This window comes from Gymnoscopelus microlampas (assembly GCF_963454915.1).
Source record: "Gymnoscopelus microlampas genome assembly, chromosome: 23".
Lineage (NCBI taxonomy): Eukaryota > Metazoa > Chordata > Actinopteri > Myctophiformes > Myctophidae > Gymnoscopelus > Gymnoscopelus microlampas.
Window position 1 is genome coordinate 25859994 of NC_139960.1, and position 20363 is coordinate 25880356.

Sequence of the window (20363 nt, forward strand, 5' to 3'; positions counted from 1 at the left end):
TGATATTTTATTGAACGTAAATGCCTGATGTCGTCCATTACAATGTGAATATACTTCCACTAGCATCTTGCAGGTTGGAATTCTCTTTTTTATATTCTGGAATGCAATAAGGTAGAATTTTTTTATCCTGGGATATATAATATTGGCTTTCCTCTATATCTGCATTTACATAATTTAAAATAGAACATCTTATTAAAAACATCGAGATATACACAGATTAGGAAACGGGTAACAACATACAAACACAAACTAGAAATAATTTTTGTCTGCATACTGATATATACAACTGTGGTACGATAAATTCTTTCAGTCATGCGCTATCTATACAGATCATATTGCTTAAAAGAAGGGGGCATTTGGTTAGGGGGTATAAGGGCATGGGGATTGACAACATATTAATATGAGAGAGAGAGAGAGAGAGAGAGAGAGAGAGGAGAGAGAGAGAGAGAGAGAGAGAGAGGGAGAGAGAGGGAGGGAGAGAGCGAGAGACAGAGACCGAGTGAAGAGCCAAACCTGACAGAACAAGTCTGAACGCCGGGGGCCAAGATGTCACGAGGACGTTCAACAATTAGAAAAGGGAGACGTACAGCGTAAGATCGGTGTTTGGTCAGGTAGGATTGGGGGGTACTGACGATGGATGGACCCATATATCACTGAGGTATTTACACATACTGGCTAAAGAGCACTACATGGCAGGAGCAGAAAGGGCCCCGCCTATTTCTTGGTGGAGAGCTGGGCATCCACCTCCTCCTCTGGCTTCAGCACATGCCACTGGGCGATGGGTCTCCTGGGGTTGGCCAGCATGTCGGACCAGTGGCGCAGCTCAGTCCCCGAACTGTTGAGGCCCACAAAGACCTTACCGATGGCATCGTTCTTGCCGATCTTGTCATAGTCCAGAACAGTTACAACAATTTGCACTTTCTGAAAGGGAGACATTTGGAAAAGAGAAGGAGCGGAGAAATGGACAGGACACAAATATCAGGTTGTGAAATAAAAGCTTTGCTATTAAGTGCATACAAAAAAGGAAAAACACCTTATCAAGTGCATACAAAAAAGGAGGGTGTCAGCTCATCTTCTAATAGACTCATATGCTTGCTTAGATAAAATAAATGGCGATGCTTCCTCTACAAAAGCTTAACAGACCCAAGGCTCCTACGTAGCTGTATTAGAATATAAACAACAAGAGTATTCTCAGACAGGAATGCGATATCAGTGACGTCAAACAATCCTGAGAGAGTTTGTGCATTTTATTATGTACCTATATTCACTTCTGAAGTCCAGTAATATACCAACCAAAATGCTCATCCAGACAGAAGCACTCATTGGGAGTGAATGACATTCCTCATGACCAAGCCAAACAGAGCAGATTGTCTGATTACTAGAGGTACAGAACTCAGCCTTCAGCATGTGTTTATTCAAAGAGGTGCACTGCAAAGAGGAGTGACCAGGACGTCAATCTCTGGCAGAGAATATGAATTAGTGCACAAAGAGCCCTGATTAAGTTTCGATCCTCCAGTCTAGCGTATTGAGATAGCACCACCGCCACCTGCATGAACACAGAGCCACTGTTCTAAAAGACCATGCCTAATACAGCGTGTAATGAAATACTGAATACTCAGGCGGACAGTTGGGGTTAGGTGATTTTTAAAAGGGAAGGTTCACCTTCAGATTGCTCATGAAAGTGAATGAAATTAGAGGTTAGAAGTCCTCTTTTGTACTATTGTAAGCAGCTTGTCTAAGCAAACATGTGATAATTCAAAAAGCAATTGAAAAATCTGGTTTTGAATTTAATGTGTAATCCTCAAGCCATGTATGCAATTGTGCCTGTCTTGTGTATCTTATATGGTCTTATTACAGGTTATGGATGTGAGATGCCCAGAACCAGTTAGATAACAAAAATAATGTATTGGCAAAACTTGCCTTGCCTTGCCTCCACAGATTATTTATGTTGAGGAGAATGCTGAGCTGAGACAGTGACAAATGTCCTATTAGAGTCACAAGATAAAGCAATTAAAGTAATGTTTGTAATCTTCACACAATTAGTGAGACAAAATGTTTTGATTAATTGTGCAAAAAGCAGCACTAAGCTCAAGTAGAACAACCACTACGGTTTGCTAAAAGAGGTTCTATGTAAGTTATCTGGAGGTTGGATTGCTATTTGCTAATGAAAGCCACATTTAACAACAAATAATTATTCCTGATTCCTGCAATTAATTTTACACACAGCTGCTTCCGCTCTTCAGAGGTAGTGTTCAATAGTATTGATTGAACCTTAAATCTTACTGTTTTGAGATAAAAACAGACTACAGTATCTGAACCTTGAATCAGCGTTTAGCTTTTTCCCAATAAAGTTGATTTCTTCTTTTTTCTTTTCACTTTCCATGTAAATCGACTTTGAGTACTTAGAAAAGCGCTATATAAATCTGAGGTATTATTGTTATTATTAGGTTTCAGAAAAGCAAATTCCATTTTGCCTGGAGTGTTGAAGTCCCATCTATGTATTCTTTATCATCTTTCAAGCGAATAGAAAAAAAACCCAGCTTTTGCGAGCTTTTTGTCTTTCATCGCAGACAAACACCCGTAAATGCAACTCAATCATGACATTGAAAGATAATAATTTTGTGGCATGCTATTTCGGTGTTAAGCTTCATGCGACAGGTGTGCAATCAGTGAAGTGCATAGGATTGTATTGTATCTCACCACTCTACTGAGTAATTATCCTGCCAAACTGACGAACCTACACAGATTCAAAATTGAGGTATTAACTTTCTGAAATAAAAAACAGATTATGGTCACAGCTGAAAGGCTTCAATTATCTTTCTTTTTTTGTTAAGTGTAGTTTTTTTTATTTCTGAAAAGCAGATTATGTGTGGTATCTCAACAACGGGTGCAGCTCTCTGCACTTAACAGTGTAATCTAATTGTAATTTGCGAAGCCCATGGAAATCTGTACCTGGATTTGTTCGAATGGTACTTCGAAGCTGAAGGACTCGTTGTAGTAAGGGTTAAGAGTGTTCTTCTTGATTGTCGTCTTCTTCTTCTTCAGCCTCTTACCATTCTGCATCAGGTGGATCTTCACATACGGATCTGTGGAGTGAGAGAAGAGTGGGGGTCAATTAGGGAACGAGGTGTTACTGAGTCGGTCTGTTATCCGCATCCTTAAAGACTCCTTTGTAAATACTGAAAGGACTGGTCTTTGAACTGCTCTCTTTGAACTGAGTGCAGTTTTCCAGAATGTTAATCAGACATTCAAACACCGTAAGAAATACAAATGCATTTCACATTTCACAACAAGCACAGAAGGCTGGTATTGATAAAGCGTGCTTGTGAGATTGCTGTATGTTTTCTATGACGCTCATTTCCCATTTCCCAATGGGGGCCTCATTTACATTTTCCCCAAAATGTCATCTGGACTCCCTGAAGAGTGGCCTGCTGAGGTCAGACAACCTCCCTCCCTCCACAGCCACTCTCTGCTAATCCAGTAGAGAGCAGCCATCACTCACAGAGTTCCACCATTAAAAAGCAGTATGTTGGGCTATCCTTCTGATTTGTTTGTCTTCTGAATGCTAATCATCATGGAGAAGAGAGAGTTCTCTGGTCAGGGTTACAAGCAACAAAAACAATCGTACTTTGAAATTATGAAACTGGCACTGATTTTAATTGAAGTGCACTATGGGATTTCAAGGAATGGGTTGTGACATAGACAGGACATGTTTCGGCATAGGCAAACTAGGCGGTCGCCTAGAGCAGTGGTTCTCAACCTGTGGGTCGGTTTGGGTCATGCTTTTTGAGGGGTCCCCAGATGACAGTGAAGTGACAATTTAAGGACTTTAACCTTAACCTTAACCTTTTTAATAAAAAAAAAAAGTAAGAAAATAAAAATACCATTACTGCATCAAAAGTAATCTACAAACTATAAAAACTGGTCAAACATTGGCCAAATTGTCAAATAATAAGAAAGAGGGAAACATTTAGAAAATAGACGATCTACAAGCTCACACTGCCTCACGTTGTGAGCTTGTAGATCTGCTATTTTCAAAATATTTATCTAGAACCGAGTCAAAGAAAATGTAATGCCTCAACTCCTACATTCCAAGTGCTTGTCAGGGTGGGGGGTCCCCAGTTCAAATATGATTATTTTAGGGGGTCACAGCCTGAAAAGTTTGCGAATCACTGGCCTAGAGTGCCACCAGCTGGAGATAGCACCAGAGAGGAATTGATGCCCCAGAGAAGTGAGGTCCCATCTAATTCTAAATGCCCCACAAAGTGGCATCAGATGGGCGTGAGCTCATTTGATTTATAAATAAATCAATGCTTGCTCTAAACAAATGTGGTTTGTGAGAGAGATATAAAGTGGAGGATGCGCTTGTGCATTTACGACCTGACAAGTGTTTTTCTTCTTGTTGTACAGTATTCTACATGTACAGTATTTTTAGGTGCTTGTGTGTGTACTTCATTTGGTTTCCATTGGTGGAAACCAAATGCATTTTACACTTTGGAGCATGATCCAGTGTGCATACTTTATTGTCTCTGGATCACATTGCCATAATAATACAAGCAGCGTAGTTAATACGTATGTAATGAAAATGGACTATCTGGGAAAGGCTAAATCAAATTAACACAACACACTCAGGGATGATTGGATGGTAACAGGGCTGAATGGCTGAACAACATCCATCTAAACGCTGAAACGCAATGCTGGGCACCAGAGAGGACCGAAAAATAAGACTGTGAAGTAATGCTTCTAATCAATTGTTGAACCGCTGCTTGAGCACATCATGTGGAATTATGTATGGATTCCATATGTACAAAGTATTTAGGGTGTATGTTTTTATGTGGACAGCACAAGAAAATGTGGGATTCTTAGCAATAGCACATATCAGACAAGCTTAGCTCCTTTAATCTTTTATCCGATTTGGGGGGACAAGAGCTGATTGCAGGGTTGTACGTAGTTCCATTCTGGACCTACTGAGATGAATACAGAGAGAGAACAGATGGATGATGAAAAGAGCAAGACAATGAATTGACAACAGGGACATGAATGAAAGAAAAGAAGTGAAGGGTTGAGGGACAAAGGGTGAGCAAGAAAAACGGGATATGGAGTGGATGTCCATTATTAATCTCCTGCTGAGACAGTCACCGCATGCTGTGATGACAGAGGTTGAAGTGTGTGTACGTGCGTGCGTGCGTGCGTGCGAGTTTTCCATTTGTGAAAGAAGAGAAGAATTTTTCCAGTTGTATCTAAATGAGAATCTTCTCCACTCTCATCTACAGTATAAGCCACCTTTATCGTCAGGTTTTATCGATGGATCCTTCTGCTTGCCTTTTATTCAAAACAGCATCCACAGGGAATTCCAAGTTAGCTGGGAAACGTCTCCTTTTTATCCTACTAACTACTGTGGTGTGTGACATCTCCCACTGACTGACAAACAATGTGTACATTGCACCATTCTGTCTATAAAAAAGTAATGGCACAAATCTTAGCACGCCTGCGTATAAACAACAGAACAACTGAATGAGGTTATGCAAGATAACCCTTCCTTAGAATGAAAACCACCTGTGGTGCCACATCAGGGCTATCCAGACCATCCCTTCTCTTCAGAAGATGAGGGCCTGGCATTATTGGGTTTTTCAGAGTCTTGCAACAACTCATATCCGGCCCATTTTGCCATCTAATCCCAGACGGATGCAATCTCTCCCATTTTGTGGATGAGCGGCTGTGCCCCCTGATGCGAGGGCCCCACCCCACCCCACCCCACACACACACACACACACACACACGCACGTGTACACTACAGAGGCACTTCTTCACAATCCTGAGGGTTACTCATCTGAATCTGGGAAGCAGGCCATGAGTTATGAGGCGGGCCGAGGCAATGCCACTGGTCTAAATGTCCCCCCGCAGGAGGCTGGAGGCAGGAGGCAGGATCCTAGGAACAAAAGGAGCACCGAGCCAAATCTACCTCTATGGGAGGTGCTAAAGAAAGGAACAACTGTTTTTTTATTCAAGTGGGCATCGATGTGTTTCAGGCAGTTAATTATTGCTAATTGCTACTTATTTTGATTATTAGGGGGCAGGTGTCACTTAGTGCATTAAAGTCTATCAGGTGTGAAGATATCAAACAAATACAGCGCTCGCTCATCGGGCGTGTTTCTTAGCCGAGTGCGGAGGCTGTGGGGGCTGGTTGGTAGAGTATGCAAATTAATCACCAGCACAAGCAGGTTAAATATAGCTAAGCTGTCATCTTAGTTTCCCCACCATCATTTTGGATTTGCCAGTGAGGAGGGGCATCCAGGGGTGACTGTCGGCTCAGCTTTACACACTTGACTCAGTGGTGAATCACATACTCACACCACAACATAAAACAGGGCCCCCCCCACACACACACACACACACACACACACACACACACACACACACACACACACACACACACACACACACACACACACACACACACACACACACACACACACACACACACACACACACACACGTACTGTACATGTACATGTACATGCATACCCATCTACTGTATAAGGTGCTGGTCTTTTGCATAAATTGCTGTAGAAAGAAATGTGCATGTACCATCACTACAACATGCAGAGAATGACACACACTGGTCATTCGCTCACTCATTCACTCAAGAAAATCCACATTCCATAATCAGTTTCAAATTACTTCCACTCCCATTGGTCCCGTTTGTCATCCTGATAATACTATTGATTGTGGTGTTACACATGCACGCACGCATGTACACACACTTGCAAGCACGCATCCACACAAAAGAGACAGGGGCTGAGATTTAGCAGGCTAACCAGTCAAGCAATGAGCATGGGGAAGCAAACAAATAAACCCTTCAGCACGTAAGAGAGGCTTGATGGTGAGCCAGCGCGCTGGATCGAGCAACGCGGCCTCATTACCACCAACACAGTGCCGCTGTGCTGTGATAACCTCCCCCACCCAGGTCCATTACCCTGTTATGGGCATACTCACTTTATTCTGCAACATCGTATGAGACACACATGCAGCGAGCACCACTAGCTACAATGGCTTGCACGTCCATATCCTCCACAGTCATTCACAGCCACTTAGCTTTTGTGTCCCATGCACACATACAGTATGCATGCATGCATGCGTGCTCATGCGCGCACGCACGCACACACACACACACACACACACACACACACACACACACACACACACACACACACACACACACACACACACACACACACACACACACACACACACACACACACACAGTCTAATGTAAGGGACTCTAGTGACTTTATTGTGACCCCATACCAAAGCAAGTTGACATGTGGGGAGGTGAAATACCCATTTTTGACAGAAGTGTATTTTTATGGTCGAAAGTAGCCAATCCCCCCCCCCATGGACCACCTATAATTATGCCATGGACCACTTGCTGAGAAACAAGTGTTGAGGGTGTTCTACCATCCACCCACTGCAGCCACTGCTGGTAGAGAGCTGAGTTGCCAATTCCATCCACTGAGAAGTTATACACAGAATAGAATACATCACCAAATAGAAAAAGTGCTCCTCGGAGCACAGGTCTCCGCCAGGTCAGGTAGGTTATTGTGGATCAGCAATGATCGGCATTTGCCAATCAGGATGGAATATGATAAATCAAACGGATCCGTCTTGATCACTTGACAATAGAGATGTGTACCGATTTGTGTGATGTTTGGACAAAATTTGTAGGAGTAATATAAAAAAAAAGTTTTACATAAGTCGGCCTCCTGGTGGCGCTATAAAAGGCAGATGTGAAAAATGCAGGGCAAAGGTTTTTCCTTGGCCTCTAGGGAGTGCGCATACAAAGTTTTACACAGATCGTGCAGTTATAGGTAAAAACACAAATCAACTGTTATAGCGCCACCATGAGGCTGATTTGAACATTTTCGGGTGGCATTTCTTCCTCAGTCTAGTGGGAATGTGCGTGCAAAATTTCACGGAAATCACACGCTTTGTTCATGATTTGAGGCATTTTGTTCAAAACGGAGCACTCCTGCAAACTTTGGAAGCCAATCTTAGCCAATCAGGATGGAATATGAAAAATGTTGACAAAATCTGTAGGAGTAAAAATTGTGGCGCTATAACAGGCCCATGTGAAAAATTTGGGCCAGAGGTTCTGCTCTGGTATCCAGGGAGTGTGTGTGCACAGTTTCACTGCAATCAAGCCAACGGTGCCAGAGATTAGCTGATCACAGACAGATACACGGACGGACGGACGGACGGACGGACGGACGGACGGACGGACAGGGTGCAAAACGCTGTGTCTCGGCCATGCCTTTCGGCCTGGCGGAGACAATGAGTTGATCTATATCAATGCCAACACTCATCCTTTATAGTAAATAGAGGTTATACATAGAATACTTCACCAGTGAGTTGATCTATCACCACCAACACCTCATTCTTTATACAGTAAGTAGAAGGAGCTGTGGTGACAACCTACAGTAGTGGGCAGCTACACATTTCTGGCAGTGACAATATCCTCCATCTTGAAATGAAATGTTACTGTTCTTTTTTCTCGCATATCCAGGGATAGTATGGTGCAGTCTTAGAGTGTAACAGTGGAGAGCAGGCTCACCTACGGCTACGCATAAACTGTGTGGTTTGGCAACGTGTCTGCTGAGGACAGGAGACAGTTGGACACAGTGGTGCTTACTGCATCCACAATTACTGGATGTGATCTCCTAACCCACGGTTCTATAATGCTAGATTACAGAAGAAGGGCCTTCAAATTGTAAAGGGCCACACTCACCCGTCTAACAACCCTTTTTAATTTCCTTTCTTGCCACAAGACTAAGAAGCATTAACAGCAGAACATCCATGTTCCAGAATAGCACATTAAAGCTGTCCGCCTCCTTAACACTCCAAACACAGAACTGCAGGCCACCTGGCAGAGTGAATAATTGTGCAGCAGGGCAGATGTTTTAAAGCACTTGAAGCACTGCTATTTCCCCACAGGAACAAGCATTTTATGCAGTGTTCCTATGTTAGATTAGATTAATTTTAGCCATTTGCTTTATACTTTTATGATTCAGAATCAGAATCACCTTTATCGTCACATCACATTTTTAAAGGTGTAAAGAAGTGGGTGAAATTCTGTTTTTCATGGGGAGGAAGGATAGAGGAAGAGCACAGATACAGGTCAAATAATCAAAGATGTATATACATACTGTACAAAGTACAGTATATGTAGATTATATAGTGGCAGGTACATACATGAGATTTGTTTTTGGCATCAGATGCAGATGTGTACATACTGTAAGGTGCAGCAATAAGGTGAAGTTAACAATAGCAGTAAGAGCAATACATTAGGTGTGGCATTATAACAGTAACAGATATGGGACATAGGCATTCATGCAAAAAATAGTCTCATGTGCAGGAGAGATATAAGGGAAGTAGTCAAGATAAAGGGAGTAATCTGCATAAGGAAGGTAAATCAACAAAATCCACATAAAGAAGAAGAAAGAAATATAAGGAAATCTATCAGACAAAAAGGAAAGTATTCCAGTGTGGCCAGCCAGCCTGGCGCCAGGATTGTATGGGATGGATATGACTGTTTTATACTTTGTTTACGTATTGTAGTGACCCCGCAAAAGACCTGGCCGTAACTTGCTCTGCCAAGTGAGCTATAGCTTTCTTGGCGTTGCCTGTTGCCTGCCAGTCTGCCGAGCTGGCGCGCTTCTGAAAGGAGGGGGTAGTGTAGCGACCCCGCAAAATACCTGGCCGTAACTTGCTCCACAAAGCAAGCTAGCTTTCTTGGCGTTGCCTGTTGCCTGCTGGTCTGCCGAGCTGGAGACCGGGGGTTCTATTCCAGCTCAGTGCGCAAAAGGCTACCATTGGTGTTGGAAGTTGTCGAGGACCGGTGGAGCGTGCCCTGACGTGAGGAACGTGAGGATCTGTGAAGGCGCGCTTCTGAAAGGAAGGCCGCTGCGACGCATTGTGAGCTTGTCGATCGGCTATTTTCAGCCTGTTGATCTGATATTTTCAGCAAAAGCTTTCCCCACAATATAAATGCTGGGGTTTAAGTGGTTAACCACTTCAGACAAAAAGTAGTTTAAGTGGTGTGTGTTACCAGACTCGCCCTTTTTTCCCCCTCTACAGCATTTCTTTGCTGAAAATTGACGATCTATAAGCTCACAATGCAGCGCGTTGTATTACATTGTGACTATTTTCACATAATATTTGTCCCCAGGATAGTAATAGTCTTTGAGGAAGTTTTGCCTGGCTCGCTGTATTCCAGAGGGAAAATTCATGTAAGCGCCAATCAAAATAATTATTTCTGATTATATACATTGGTTAATGAAAATACCCACGTCTTGCTTTCTGAGCAGCAATTAGGCATGGTAAACAGGAAGGTGGTGGTGGGGAAGACTGATCCTAAGCCATCATTAGTCTACTTGTCCACCTCTTCAAGCTCTGGCTCAGACATGCTGCACAACAGAGTATAATTATTGTTATTTTAAACCTGTCCATTATTTCATCTAACTGCCACACTTTTAGAGGATAAAGACACTTTTGGAGGGATAATATGACAGACAAGTACTATACTGAATACAATATGGCTTGCATGATCATGGTTGAAATAAACATCAACATTTCTTTTCACAGATGTCGTGGATAAGATGATCAAGCATTGCTATTGTTATCATCAACGATCGAACATGTCTAACGGTCTAACCGCCTAGCCTGGAATAAAGTCACCTTTTACACAATAGAACCCTCAACGCTAATGAGCGTATAGAAAAGAGATTTGTATACTCTCTGAGTTTTTGCAGATGTTCAACCTAAATCCCATCGTCGCCTATGTATTTCCCAGCGAAACGTTAGTTCACGGCGGCACGCCATCAGGCATACATTCCATGTGCATCAGAACGATGGGATTTAGGTTGAAATTCTGCACAGTTTTCCTTTAAAACGTTTTAACTGTGTACATGACCTCATCAATGGGGCTGGCAGCCCAGGATGCTGACTGCCCCCTGCTGCAGATGGATACAGGTGAGAGCTTACGGCAGTGGCGTGAAACGGTAGCGGGGACGGTCTCCTGCCACACGGCTGTCCATGCTAGTCTGACAGATGAAAGGGAAGCTCTAAGCTTTTAATGTGCATAGCACAGTGTATACTGCAGGGTGGTTAGGCTCTGGTGGTGAGGCTGTGCTGCTCTCAGGCGTGAAGCAAGTGGACCCAGGTGCAGGGTAATTGTGGCAAGCAGAGCTGATGGGAGGAGTTGTACATGGGGGGATTTGGTTATTTATTTTAATCGACAGAAGGAAGTGGGAAGAGAAGCAGAGTCAGTTCTGTGAGGAAGTCGGTAGATGTGTGCATGTGAGTATGTGTGGATATATATGAGAGAGAGAGAGAGAGAGAGAGAGAGAGAGATATCTGATTTTTTTTAGGACTACAACTTTTATTGTACATACACATACATATTTTCTTTTCACACTTGCATTTGCAACGTAAACGTATGTTTCAACATGCCAATACAGCCCCAATGAATTTAATTGAAATTGAGAGAGAGAGAGAGAGAGAAAGAGAGAGAGAGAGAGAGAGAGAGAGAGAGAGAGAGAGAGAGAGAGAGAGAGAGAGAGAGAGAGAGAGAAAGGAAGAGGGATAGAGAGAAAGAGAGAGAGAGAGAAACCATGTCAGTGTGTAGGAGGTGTAGGTGTGTTCGTGTTTGAGGCAATGACGCACAGAGAACGGCCTCTGCTGTGCACCTTTGCCTGTGGCGAGTACCTGTTGCGTCACGAGAAATAAGCAGAATCACAAGATGGGACTTCTTTTGTTATCTCAGAGAAATATGTCAACATAAAACCTTTCACTCACGGCAAAACAAAACAAAAATACGCCCCCCCCCCATTGTGAACATAAACCTGTTGCTGTGAAACCAAAATTGGATCTTAGTGGAGCACTGCTTGAGATCCATCATGCAGGTGCTGTTTCCTCAATGAGTGCTGCCTGCACTTCCGACTGATGGCGGAACTGTTGAACCCTGGCCGGTGGAGCAATGAATGTTCCCCAACCCCTCACACATACACGCACGCATGGTCGCACGCATGCACGCACGCACGCACGCACGCACGCACGCACACGTATTTTGTTTTACTATACTTGTGAGGATATCAACATTTGTGTAAATCAAGTCCAACCCAAAAGCCCTAACCCTAACCTCTAAATGTCTAATCCTAATTTACCAATCTGCATATTTTCCTAAAACACACACACACACACACACACACACACACACACACACACACACACACACACACACACACACACACACACACACACACACACACACACACACACACACACACACACACACACACACACACACACACACACACACACACACACACACACCTGTACTTTGTAATTCAGACCACAGCGATTTCTTTCCACAATGTTCTAAGAAGAAGACGATTTTCAGCCATAAGTATACAGCCCTACAAAGCCAAAGAGCAGTAACTACATTTTTGGAGAAACTGACTTATTTGTCTGGTAAAATCAACCTTCATGATTTGGGGTAATAAACAATGACCTCATAAACAGATTAATTATTACAACAACATCACTTACACACTGATAACCCTTTTGGATGGCCAGTTTAAAAACTGTAAAGCCTTTTCATTACGTTGATTATTTGCATACTGTAGTTACTGCACATGGCTTTGTAGGGCCGCATAAATCGGGCTTAAAACAGTTTCATCTCATCGCAAATCTTTGGTCTGAACTAGGTTTAGCATTCCGTTATCATGGTCTCACTCTGTCTCCCTATTCATTTCAAAAGCTTTCTGTGCTATAATAAATGTCAGCTATTGATTGTACACCGGTGCATTGTGGGAGATGGACTACTGTAGTTGTCAAATTACTTTTCTGTTTGTTCCCAGTGGGACCTTTCCTCACCCTGGTAGAACGTGCAGTGTTCATTAGAGTCTGCCGTGATCGTTAGAGAGAGAGAGAGAGAGAGAGAGAGAGAGAGAGAGAGAGAGAGAGAGAGAGAGAGAGATGTTCACATATTCCCCACATTAGGTTTGAACAGTGAAGCACTGTTTCGCCCACTCTACTGATTCCTCAGGGCATTATGGCTGACACTCGACTCATTTCTCCTGAAAGCATTTGATGACATAATTATTTGTTCTGATTTATTTATTTATTTTAGCACTAACATAACTTGGTTTGATATTCTCAGGTTATGAGGGGAGGAAGCTCGTGAACACAACCACCATCCTTGATATTCTATGTATCTGCGGCAAAGTAGTAGTGGTCAGTGATGTGTGAAAGGCTTGTTAAAAATATAGCAGCAGTTGTAACTGGTGCACGAGTTGTAAGAGGCAAAGTAAAAGCTTCGGCATTGGAGCATGCACGCACGCACGCACTAGTGTTTAACACCGGGATTCCCGGGATGCGGGAATCCCGGGAATTCGTTTTTTTTTACCATCCCGGGAATTCACTTCGGTTCCCGGGCTTCCCGTTTTGTTTTTTTTCTTGTTAGAAATTAATACTAATTATTAGAAAGGCCTATCTACAGCGTGGAGGAATTACTATTATAATTAGGCAAGTTACTTGCCGCGTTGCCGACCAGGGCAGGGTCCCATCGTCCCGTTTTGAACCAATATGGGACACACTGAATGTAACAGTAATGAACAAAATAAAACACAAGTGGCCGTGATGCCCCATGCCTGCCCTGCGCACGCTGTTTACACCGTTTCCTCTGTTGTCAATACGATAGACACCAGTTGACTAGTTCAGATTCAACATCATCAAGTGAAACGCTGCATAAACAGTAGATAGGTTTGGTCGAGCCTATATTCCAGCTTAAAATGCGCGCAAGCCAAGCAATGCTTTTGATAGAGAGAGAGGACAGACTGGAGAGCTGGAGAGAGAGAGAGAGCGCGAGAGAGCGCGTGCGAGAGAGAGAGAGAGAGAGAGAGAGAGAGAGAGAGAGAGAGAGAGAGAGAGAGAGAGAGAGAATTAGACCGATGTGGTCCGATTTTTTTATCATCATTAATGTAGCCTACCCTACCCTTTAGAACGTTCAAACTACCATTTTACTAGAACTACCCAGTAGAACAAGTGAACTGCACAACAGCTGTCTGTCTCATTGATTGACAGTGCTGGCAGCGCATGCATGTGCACATCAAAATCACACTACAAAACCCCACATTTGATCAACAACAAAATATAGATTAATAGACAACATACAGCCAACATCCCAAAATGGAGTCTTATAATATCCAGCGAGTAGCCTAATATAAATTAATAACTGCAAACAAATGACAAGTTTAGGCTATCAAATCAATATCCTACAAAAGTAGAGATAAGCTGTGACCTCACCGGCGCTCTGATGGTAATCCTTTTGCAAATTCTCTTGTCAATAATGATACAAATGGAACGTTTATTTCAGCAGCTAGAGTTTGACATTGTTTGAGTGCGTTTTGAGCGCAGCTCCTCGTTAAAGTTAATTGTCTTCACCCGCTGCTGCGCAACAGGGCAGATCTCCGCCAGGGCAGGGCACTATAGGCTATTATATTTATATATTATATTTATATGATTTTTTTAAAATCAACTTAAGTCATTATTAGTGCAAGTTCATAGGTGGACACAATAGGGACATTTGGGCACCTCGGTGTAAAATTGGCTATTTAAGTATCTACATATAAATGCATTTTAGTGGGCACTTTTTTTTTTTTTACCCTTTAACGGGATATCCCGGGAAGCCCGGGAAAAGGTCTGAAAATTCCCTGGAATTAAAATTAGCTATTTCCCGGAAAATGTTAAACCCTAGCACGCACTGTACATAAATGCAGTACATAAATGCAGTCCTCACCTGACAAGCCTCCGACGTCCATCTTCTTCAGGTTCTTGGCCTCTAGAATGACCACGGTCAGTTTGCCAGCAGTGGGCACATATCGCAGAGAGAAGCAGATATCTCCTAGCTTCTCTTGCTGTGGGAAAAGAAAGACACATCTCAGGGCAGGGTGAGAATAGTTGCAATTACCAGTGGTGGAAAAAGTACTCAAATTCTTTACTCAAGTAAAAGTATCAATACTGCAATGTAGAAATACAAATACAAGTCCGGAATGTAACTGTGAAATTGAATGTAGATTGATTGATGATATATATACAAGTATCCTTGTGTTTGTTTATATAGAGTTTGGCAGAGTTTACCAGGGTGGACTTCTTCCACTCTTGTCCTGACTCCTCTAACTGCTCTAAGGGTTATTGAATGTTGGGAGCGAGGCTGATTCAGCTGTTCAAATACAGATTTCCGATTTGATGATTAGAATTTCCAGCACGTAAAAGAATCCGTTTCTCTGCCTTTAAAGTGATTCATACCAGCAGAGTTTTGTGACAAATTTGCAAGTGAATAAGATGTGTTTGATGATGTAATAAGTTTTGTAGACAAAATGGCATGTGTCCCATTTTCTGCACCAATACTCAAAATAGTCCACTGATGTATGCAAGAAAGCTGTTGACCAGGTTGTTAGTCATCTTGCAGTCTGGCTGCTGTCTCCTAGTGGAAATGGAACAGTAGGCTAATGTCAGAAGAAAAACACATAGAATCCCTATTCTGGAGATGTCATAATATAGGCACACATTTGGCGAAAATAGGTGAACTTTCCGCGTAAATAGTAGATTTACAAGCTGTGAGCTAGTAAATCTGCTATTTTCGGTGAAGAGATTTGGTGTAGAGGGAAAAAGGAGGGGGCCGAATTACAGACCCCTGAGGGACCCCAGTCAACAAAGCATATAGGGTTTAAGTGGTTATTAATAACTTAATGTAGTTATAGGCCTGGAACAAACATTATTGAGCCATATATACTAGTGAAAATAGCCGATCTACAAGCTCATAGCGCATCACATTGCAATGTGTTGTCTGTTGTGAGCTTGTAGATCTGCTATTTCCACTATTTAAACTTTTTATTTTTTCTCCTAGATTTATTTTTGGGCTTTTATGCCTTTATTGACAGGACAGTAAGCTGACAGGAAATGGGGAGAGAGAGAGATGGGGAGTGATATGCAGCAAAGGTCGTCGGGTTTGGGACTCGAACCTGCAACACACTGTCAGGCTACACTTTTTTCGCCCATTACCCAAAATAGGGAAGCCATGTTGAAAGTGGTTCTACTGTACACATAGGCTATACTTATTTGGATGGTTTTAACGTTAAGAAAAATGTCATTTTTCAAAGATTTTGAAAATAGCAGATGAGTGAGCTTGTAGATCGGCTATTTTGTCTGTCTACTTGTAGCTTATCACCACTTCAAAGTAGTTAAATCCTTCTAGATGGTCAGAACCACGTGTGGCAGTGATTCTTAAAGTTTTTCATTTCAAGGACCCCCAGTTTGGTATGCATCTTAGGCCACGGACCCCCATAACTCTGAGAGTGTACAAATGAATTAGATAACATTTTTACACTCTTGGAGTTACAGAACCACAAGGATCCATTTGGTTCCTATTCTATCATTTATAATTTAACTGGGGACCCCCTGGAACCCCTTCAAGGACCCCTGGGGGTCCCCGCCCGGACACTACTTTGAGAACCACTGACATTTGGAACAGAATGTGATTCATATTCCTGCCACATGTCAACAAGATGCCACATTACATGTCAACAAGAAGAAATAATCAATATAATTATGGGATCCCACCTACTTTATATGTAGGACACAACCATTATGAATTATAGCAACGTTATACTAGCCTGCTAAACCCTCCCTCCGGAAATCTTATTTCCATTTGATTTTAGGAGGGAGTCTGGCCTGCCCTGAAGGCTTGTCTGGGCGTTTCTAGCCCGTACACCAAATGGACGATCCTATCAGCGTCGTCGCTCATCGTTCTGTGATTGACAGCGACAGTTGGCCAATCAGGTGGCGAGTTCGAGTGAGCCCGAATGAAGCCGAGTGCAGCCTGAGAGCAGCCGACAAAAGACGAACGGCAGCCATTGTTGTTTGTGCGAGTGCCTTCACTTCTTACTTTAGGTTTTAAAACGCTCTCAAACTTCTTTTTTGAGGCACGGAATTTACTTTTAAGATATCGTTTGGATAGAATTTAGTTGTTTAACTTCATATATGTGGTCAATTAATCATGACAGAGCCTATTTAAAAATAAAAATTTAGAGAACCGGCAGGGGCGGGCAGTGACACGCATGTATCCGAATAAGGCAACCTATTTTGGGCATGGCCGTCTCAAAAGTCCCGTTGCGTCACATAGTCTGGAGGTGGTAAAAATGAACTGCTGATTGGCTGAAGGGGAACAACGATCATTGGCTGATGGGGTTGTCAGTCAACGGTATTACTCCCGCCCAACTCCAGCCCACAGCCAATATTACAGAATGGGCGATCATGCCAGACTCACTCCTAAAATCAAATGGAAATGAGATTTCCGGAGGGAGGGTTTACCAGGCTAACGTTATACTGTCAATTGGACACAAAGTAGGCTTGAATATGGGTATTTTCTGTTTTAAATATGATAAGGTCTGTCCGTTGAGTTCCAATCAGGGTCTATTCAGTGCATTGGAGAACTTAACAAGGCTGTGCAGAATGAGGTTGCCTGTGCTGGCTGTAACCTCTGGCCACATTATTAGACATTTGCTTCACATGCTAAAACACCAATGAAATGACCTTAAGTAGACTTTACAGGCTAGGGCTGGGGTTTAATCAACATGAAAACAGCCTCATCAGGAGGGCAAAGAGACAGACAGACAGAGAGAGGGTATGTTTAATTAACAGTCTAGAGCAGCCATCAAGCCTGATAATGTATTCTATGAACTGTAAAGCGCCAACCGCTGCCATTTGACCCGAGGGGACATCTCTGGAGCCTGCCACTCCATGCTTGACCTTAAAAGTCAAGCATGGCTGGAGCATGGCTTTCACTGTGTGTGTGTGTGTGTGTGTGTGTGTGTGTGTGTGTGTGTGTGTGTGTGTGTGTGTGTGTGTGTGTGTGTGTGTGTGTGTGTGTGTGTGTGTGTGTGTGTGTGTGTGTGTGTGTGTGTGTGTGTGCACGTACGCGTGCGTACATGTGTGAGTGAGTGTGTGTGTGTTTTCAGTCCCATAACTGCACAGGAAACATACCCAAACCTCTAAAGGAAAACGTACTTTACTACTCTACTCATTTAAAGAGGAATTACGGAAAAACTAAGGAAAATGTGGAGTTTCGGGCTTGGTTAAATCCATATTATAAAATAAATTGACAAATTATGCTGGACTAACTCAATTCAGTTTTCATAGGCAAAGCCTGCACCAAGGGAGATATGAAACAATAGGCATTATTATGCGAAATTCATTCATAGGTATTGTGATTCTAAAACGCTCATGGTAATGACAAATTTGGCTGTAAATTGCTTCATTATGATGGAGCTTGGATTTCATAATTGCTATAGACTTCATAATTGACTGTTTCCAATTTTAGATGGGCTAAACATAGATGTCGAATGATGAGTGGCATGTTGTTTCCAAATATATTATACTGTCAATTTACATTGATTGAATACCTTTGAACTGAATCATTCAAATTGGTGAATTGAGAAATACCAATAATACCAATAGTAATCTACTATATAAAGTTATGGCGGGTGGGTGGTGTCTGCCTTGTTGATTTCTGCTTGTTTTATTTCTACTGATACAGAGAGATTTGTACATCTCTCACCATGTCTGTTCTTGGAGTATGTCATCTGTCCACAGTTTCCATGGTAATAATATCCATGATATTCTATAAATGCTTACTGCACTATACTATTCTATTCTAGGGAGGGATATGAAGATGTAAACATCTTATCACAGTAAAGTCCTTAACTAGTCTGGAATATTCATTTATATATTGCCGCTGTCAGGCAGAAACCTTGTGTCTCCATACTTCAAAATTGTATGTTTTTTTTTGGTCATACAGTAGTATCACTCGAAAGTAGCAAAAATAGCTAATCTACAAGCCCACAACGGGTTGCGATGCGCTGTGAGCTTGTAATTTAGATCGGCATTTTTTTTTAAAAACGGTTTGAAAGGTACAGTAAAGTGAAAGTGGTTAAGTGTGCGTGGGTTCTATAAATATTGAACCAATGAAAAGTATTAGCAAGAGCTTGTGACTAAATAACTATATTGGATCCATTGGAACACAGGTTCTCTTTCGTTCTAGTCGTGAGGCCCTCACTATGGGAAACAGCGCCATCTGGCGATGCAACAGAGCTACACACAATACGCTCCCGGTCCCATTCATTGGGCAAGAGGGTATGTCACGTCACCAGCCGTCCCTTCCCCTTTCCGGAAGGACATATAAGGCCTTGTCGTGACGTAGAACTTCCTCTTCAGTTCCTCTGTTAGCAGATGTACTACGGCTCACACGCTTATAAAACTGAACTATTTGATTACAACTTATTTCTTCATTCTTACGATTCTTACGCCACCGCTAAAGGCGTCTCTTCCTACGGCGGCCCTCTACCACCGAGACGGTGTGGACTCCCGGACTGCACAGCCACGATCGCCGGAGACGACCCGCACCTGATTTGCATCGCCTGCCTCGGAGTAGCTCACGCTTTCAACGCGATCCACAACTCCGGGGACCCTGCCTTCTGCGCCGCATGCTCCAGGTACTCCGAAAGGGTCCTCCGTGCACACTACGGCCTGGCTAAGGACTGCATAGGCGGCAGCAGCAGCGGTGAGTCACCCGCCATCACCGCCCCACCTGCGCCGCAGAGACGCCGAGGCAACGGATGCTAGCGGCGCTAGCGGTTCTCGCGAAGCGCCGCAACGGCACCCCCGCCTCCCCTCCTCAACCCCAGCAGCCACGGGCGGCGGCCCTCACCGCTCGCGGCACCACACTGGGACCCCACCACCACCACCAACCACCTCGGGCCCTGTGGGTCGCGGCGCTAGCCTCCCACAGAGCCGCGGAAAACAACAACCGACCACCGCCGCCGTGAGTACTGCTCCCCATGATTCACAGCATCGCGGTAGCCAGGCTCTATCCGCCGTCGTTGTCCCAGATGGTTCTCTTCTGGGGCAACACGACAGCGGCCTTTCCCCCTCCTCTCCCCCGCCCCAGTCGGCCTTTTCCAGCGGCAGTTACCAGCAGGAGGACTACTACTACTCCGAGGAGGAGGAGGAATATTCGGGCGGAGAGTACGAGGAGGATGACGGGGAGGAACTCCCGTGCTATCAGGACTCCGATGACGTCATCATGCACAGCCCCAGCCCAGTGCGGGGGGACGAGTCCGGGGCCACAGCGGCCCACGTCAGGCAGGCAATCTCCACCAGCACCCCCCTCCCCCATTCTGGTCTCTCTGGTCAGCTCTCTCTCCAGGGCCCCGGAGAAGCCGCTGACGAGGCCCCGAGCACCACCA

At 43.6% G+C, this 20363-nt stretch overlaps 1 protein-coding gene across 3 annotated transcripts in view; it reads right to left on the reverse strand.

Moving 5' to 3' along the window:
* Positions 1–414: 414 nt before the first annotated feature.
* syt1a (synaptotagmin Ia) overlaps positions 415–20363 on the reverse strand; it is a 104573-nt gene continuing 84624 nt past the window's right edge. For 2 of the 3 annotated variants that reach the window (XM_084050039.1, XM_084050038.1), the window contains exons 7-9: positions 14858–14975; positions 2953–3086; positions 415–921 (exon numbers count right to left, since the gene is read on the reverse strand). In XM_084050039.1, coding sequence (XP_083906165.1) covers positions 715–921; positions 2953–3086; positions 14858–14975 — 459 coding nt within the window. In that variant the 3' untranslated portion in view covers positions 415–714. Of the gene's footprint in view, positions 922–2700; positions 2738–2952; positions 3087–14857; positions 14976–20363 lie in introns of all 3 variants that reach the window. The other variant, XM_084050040.1, reaches the window with a different exon arrangement.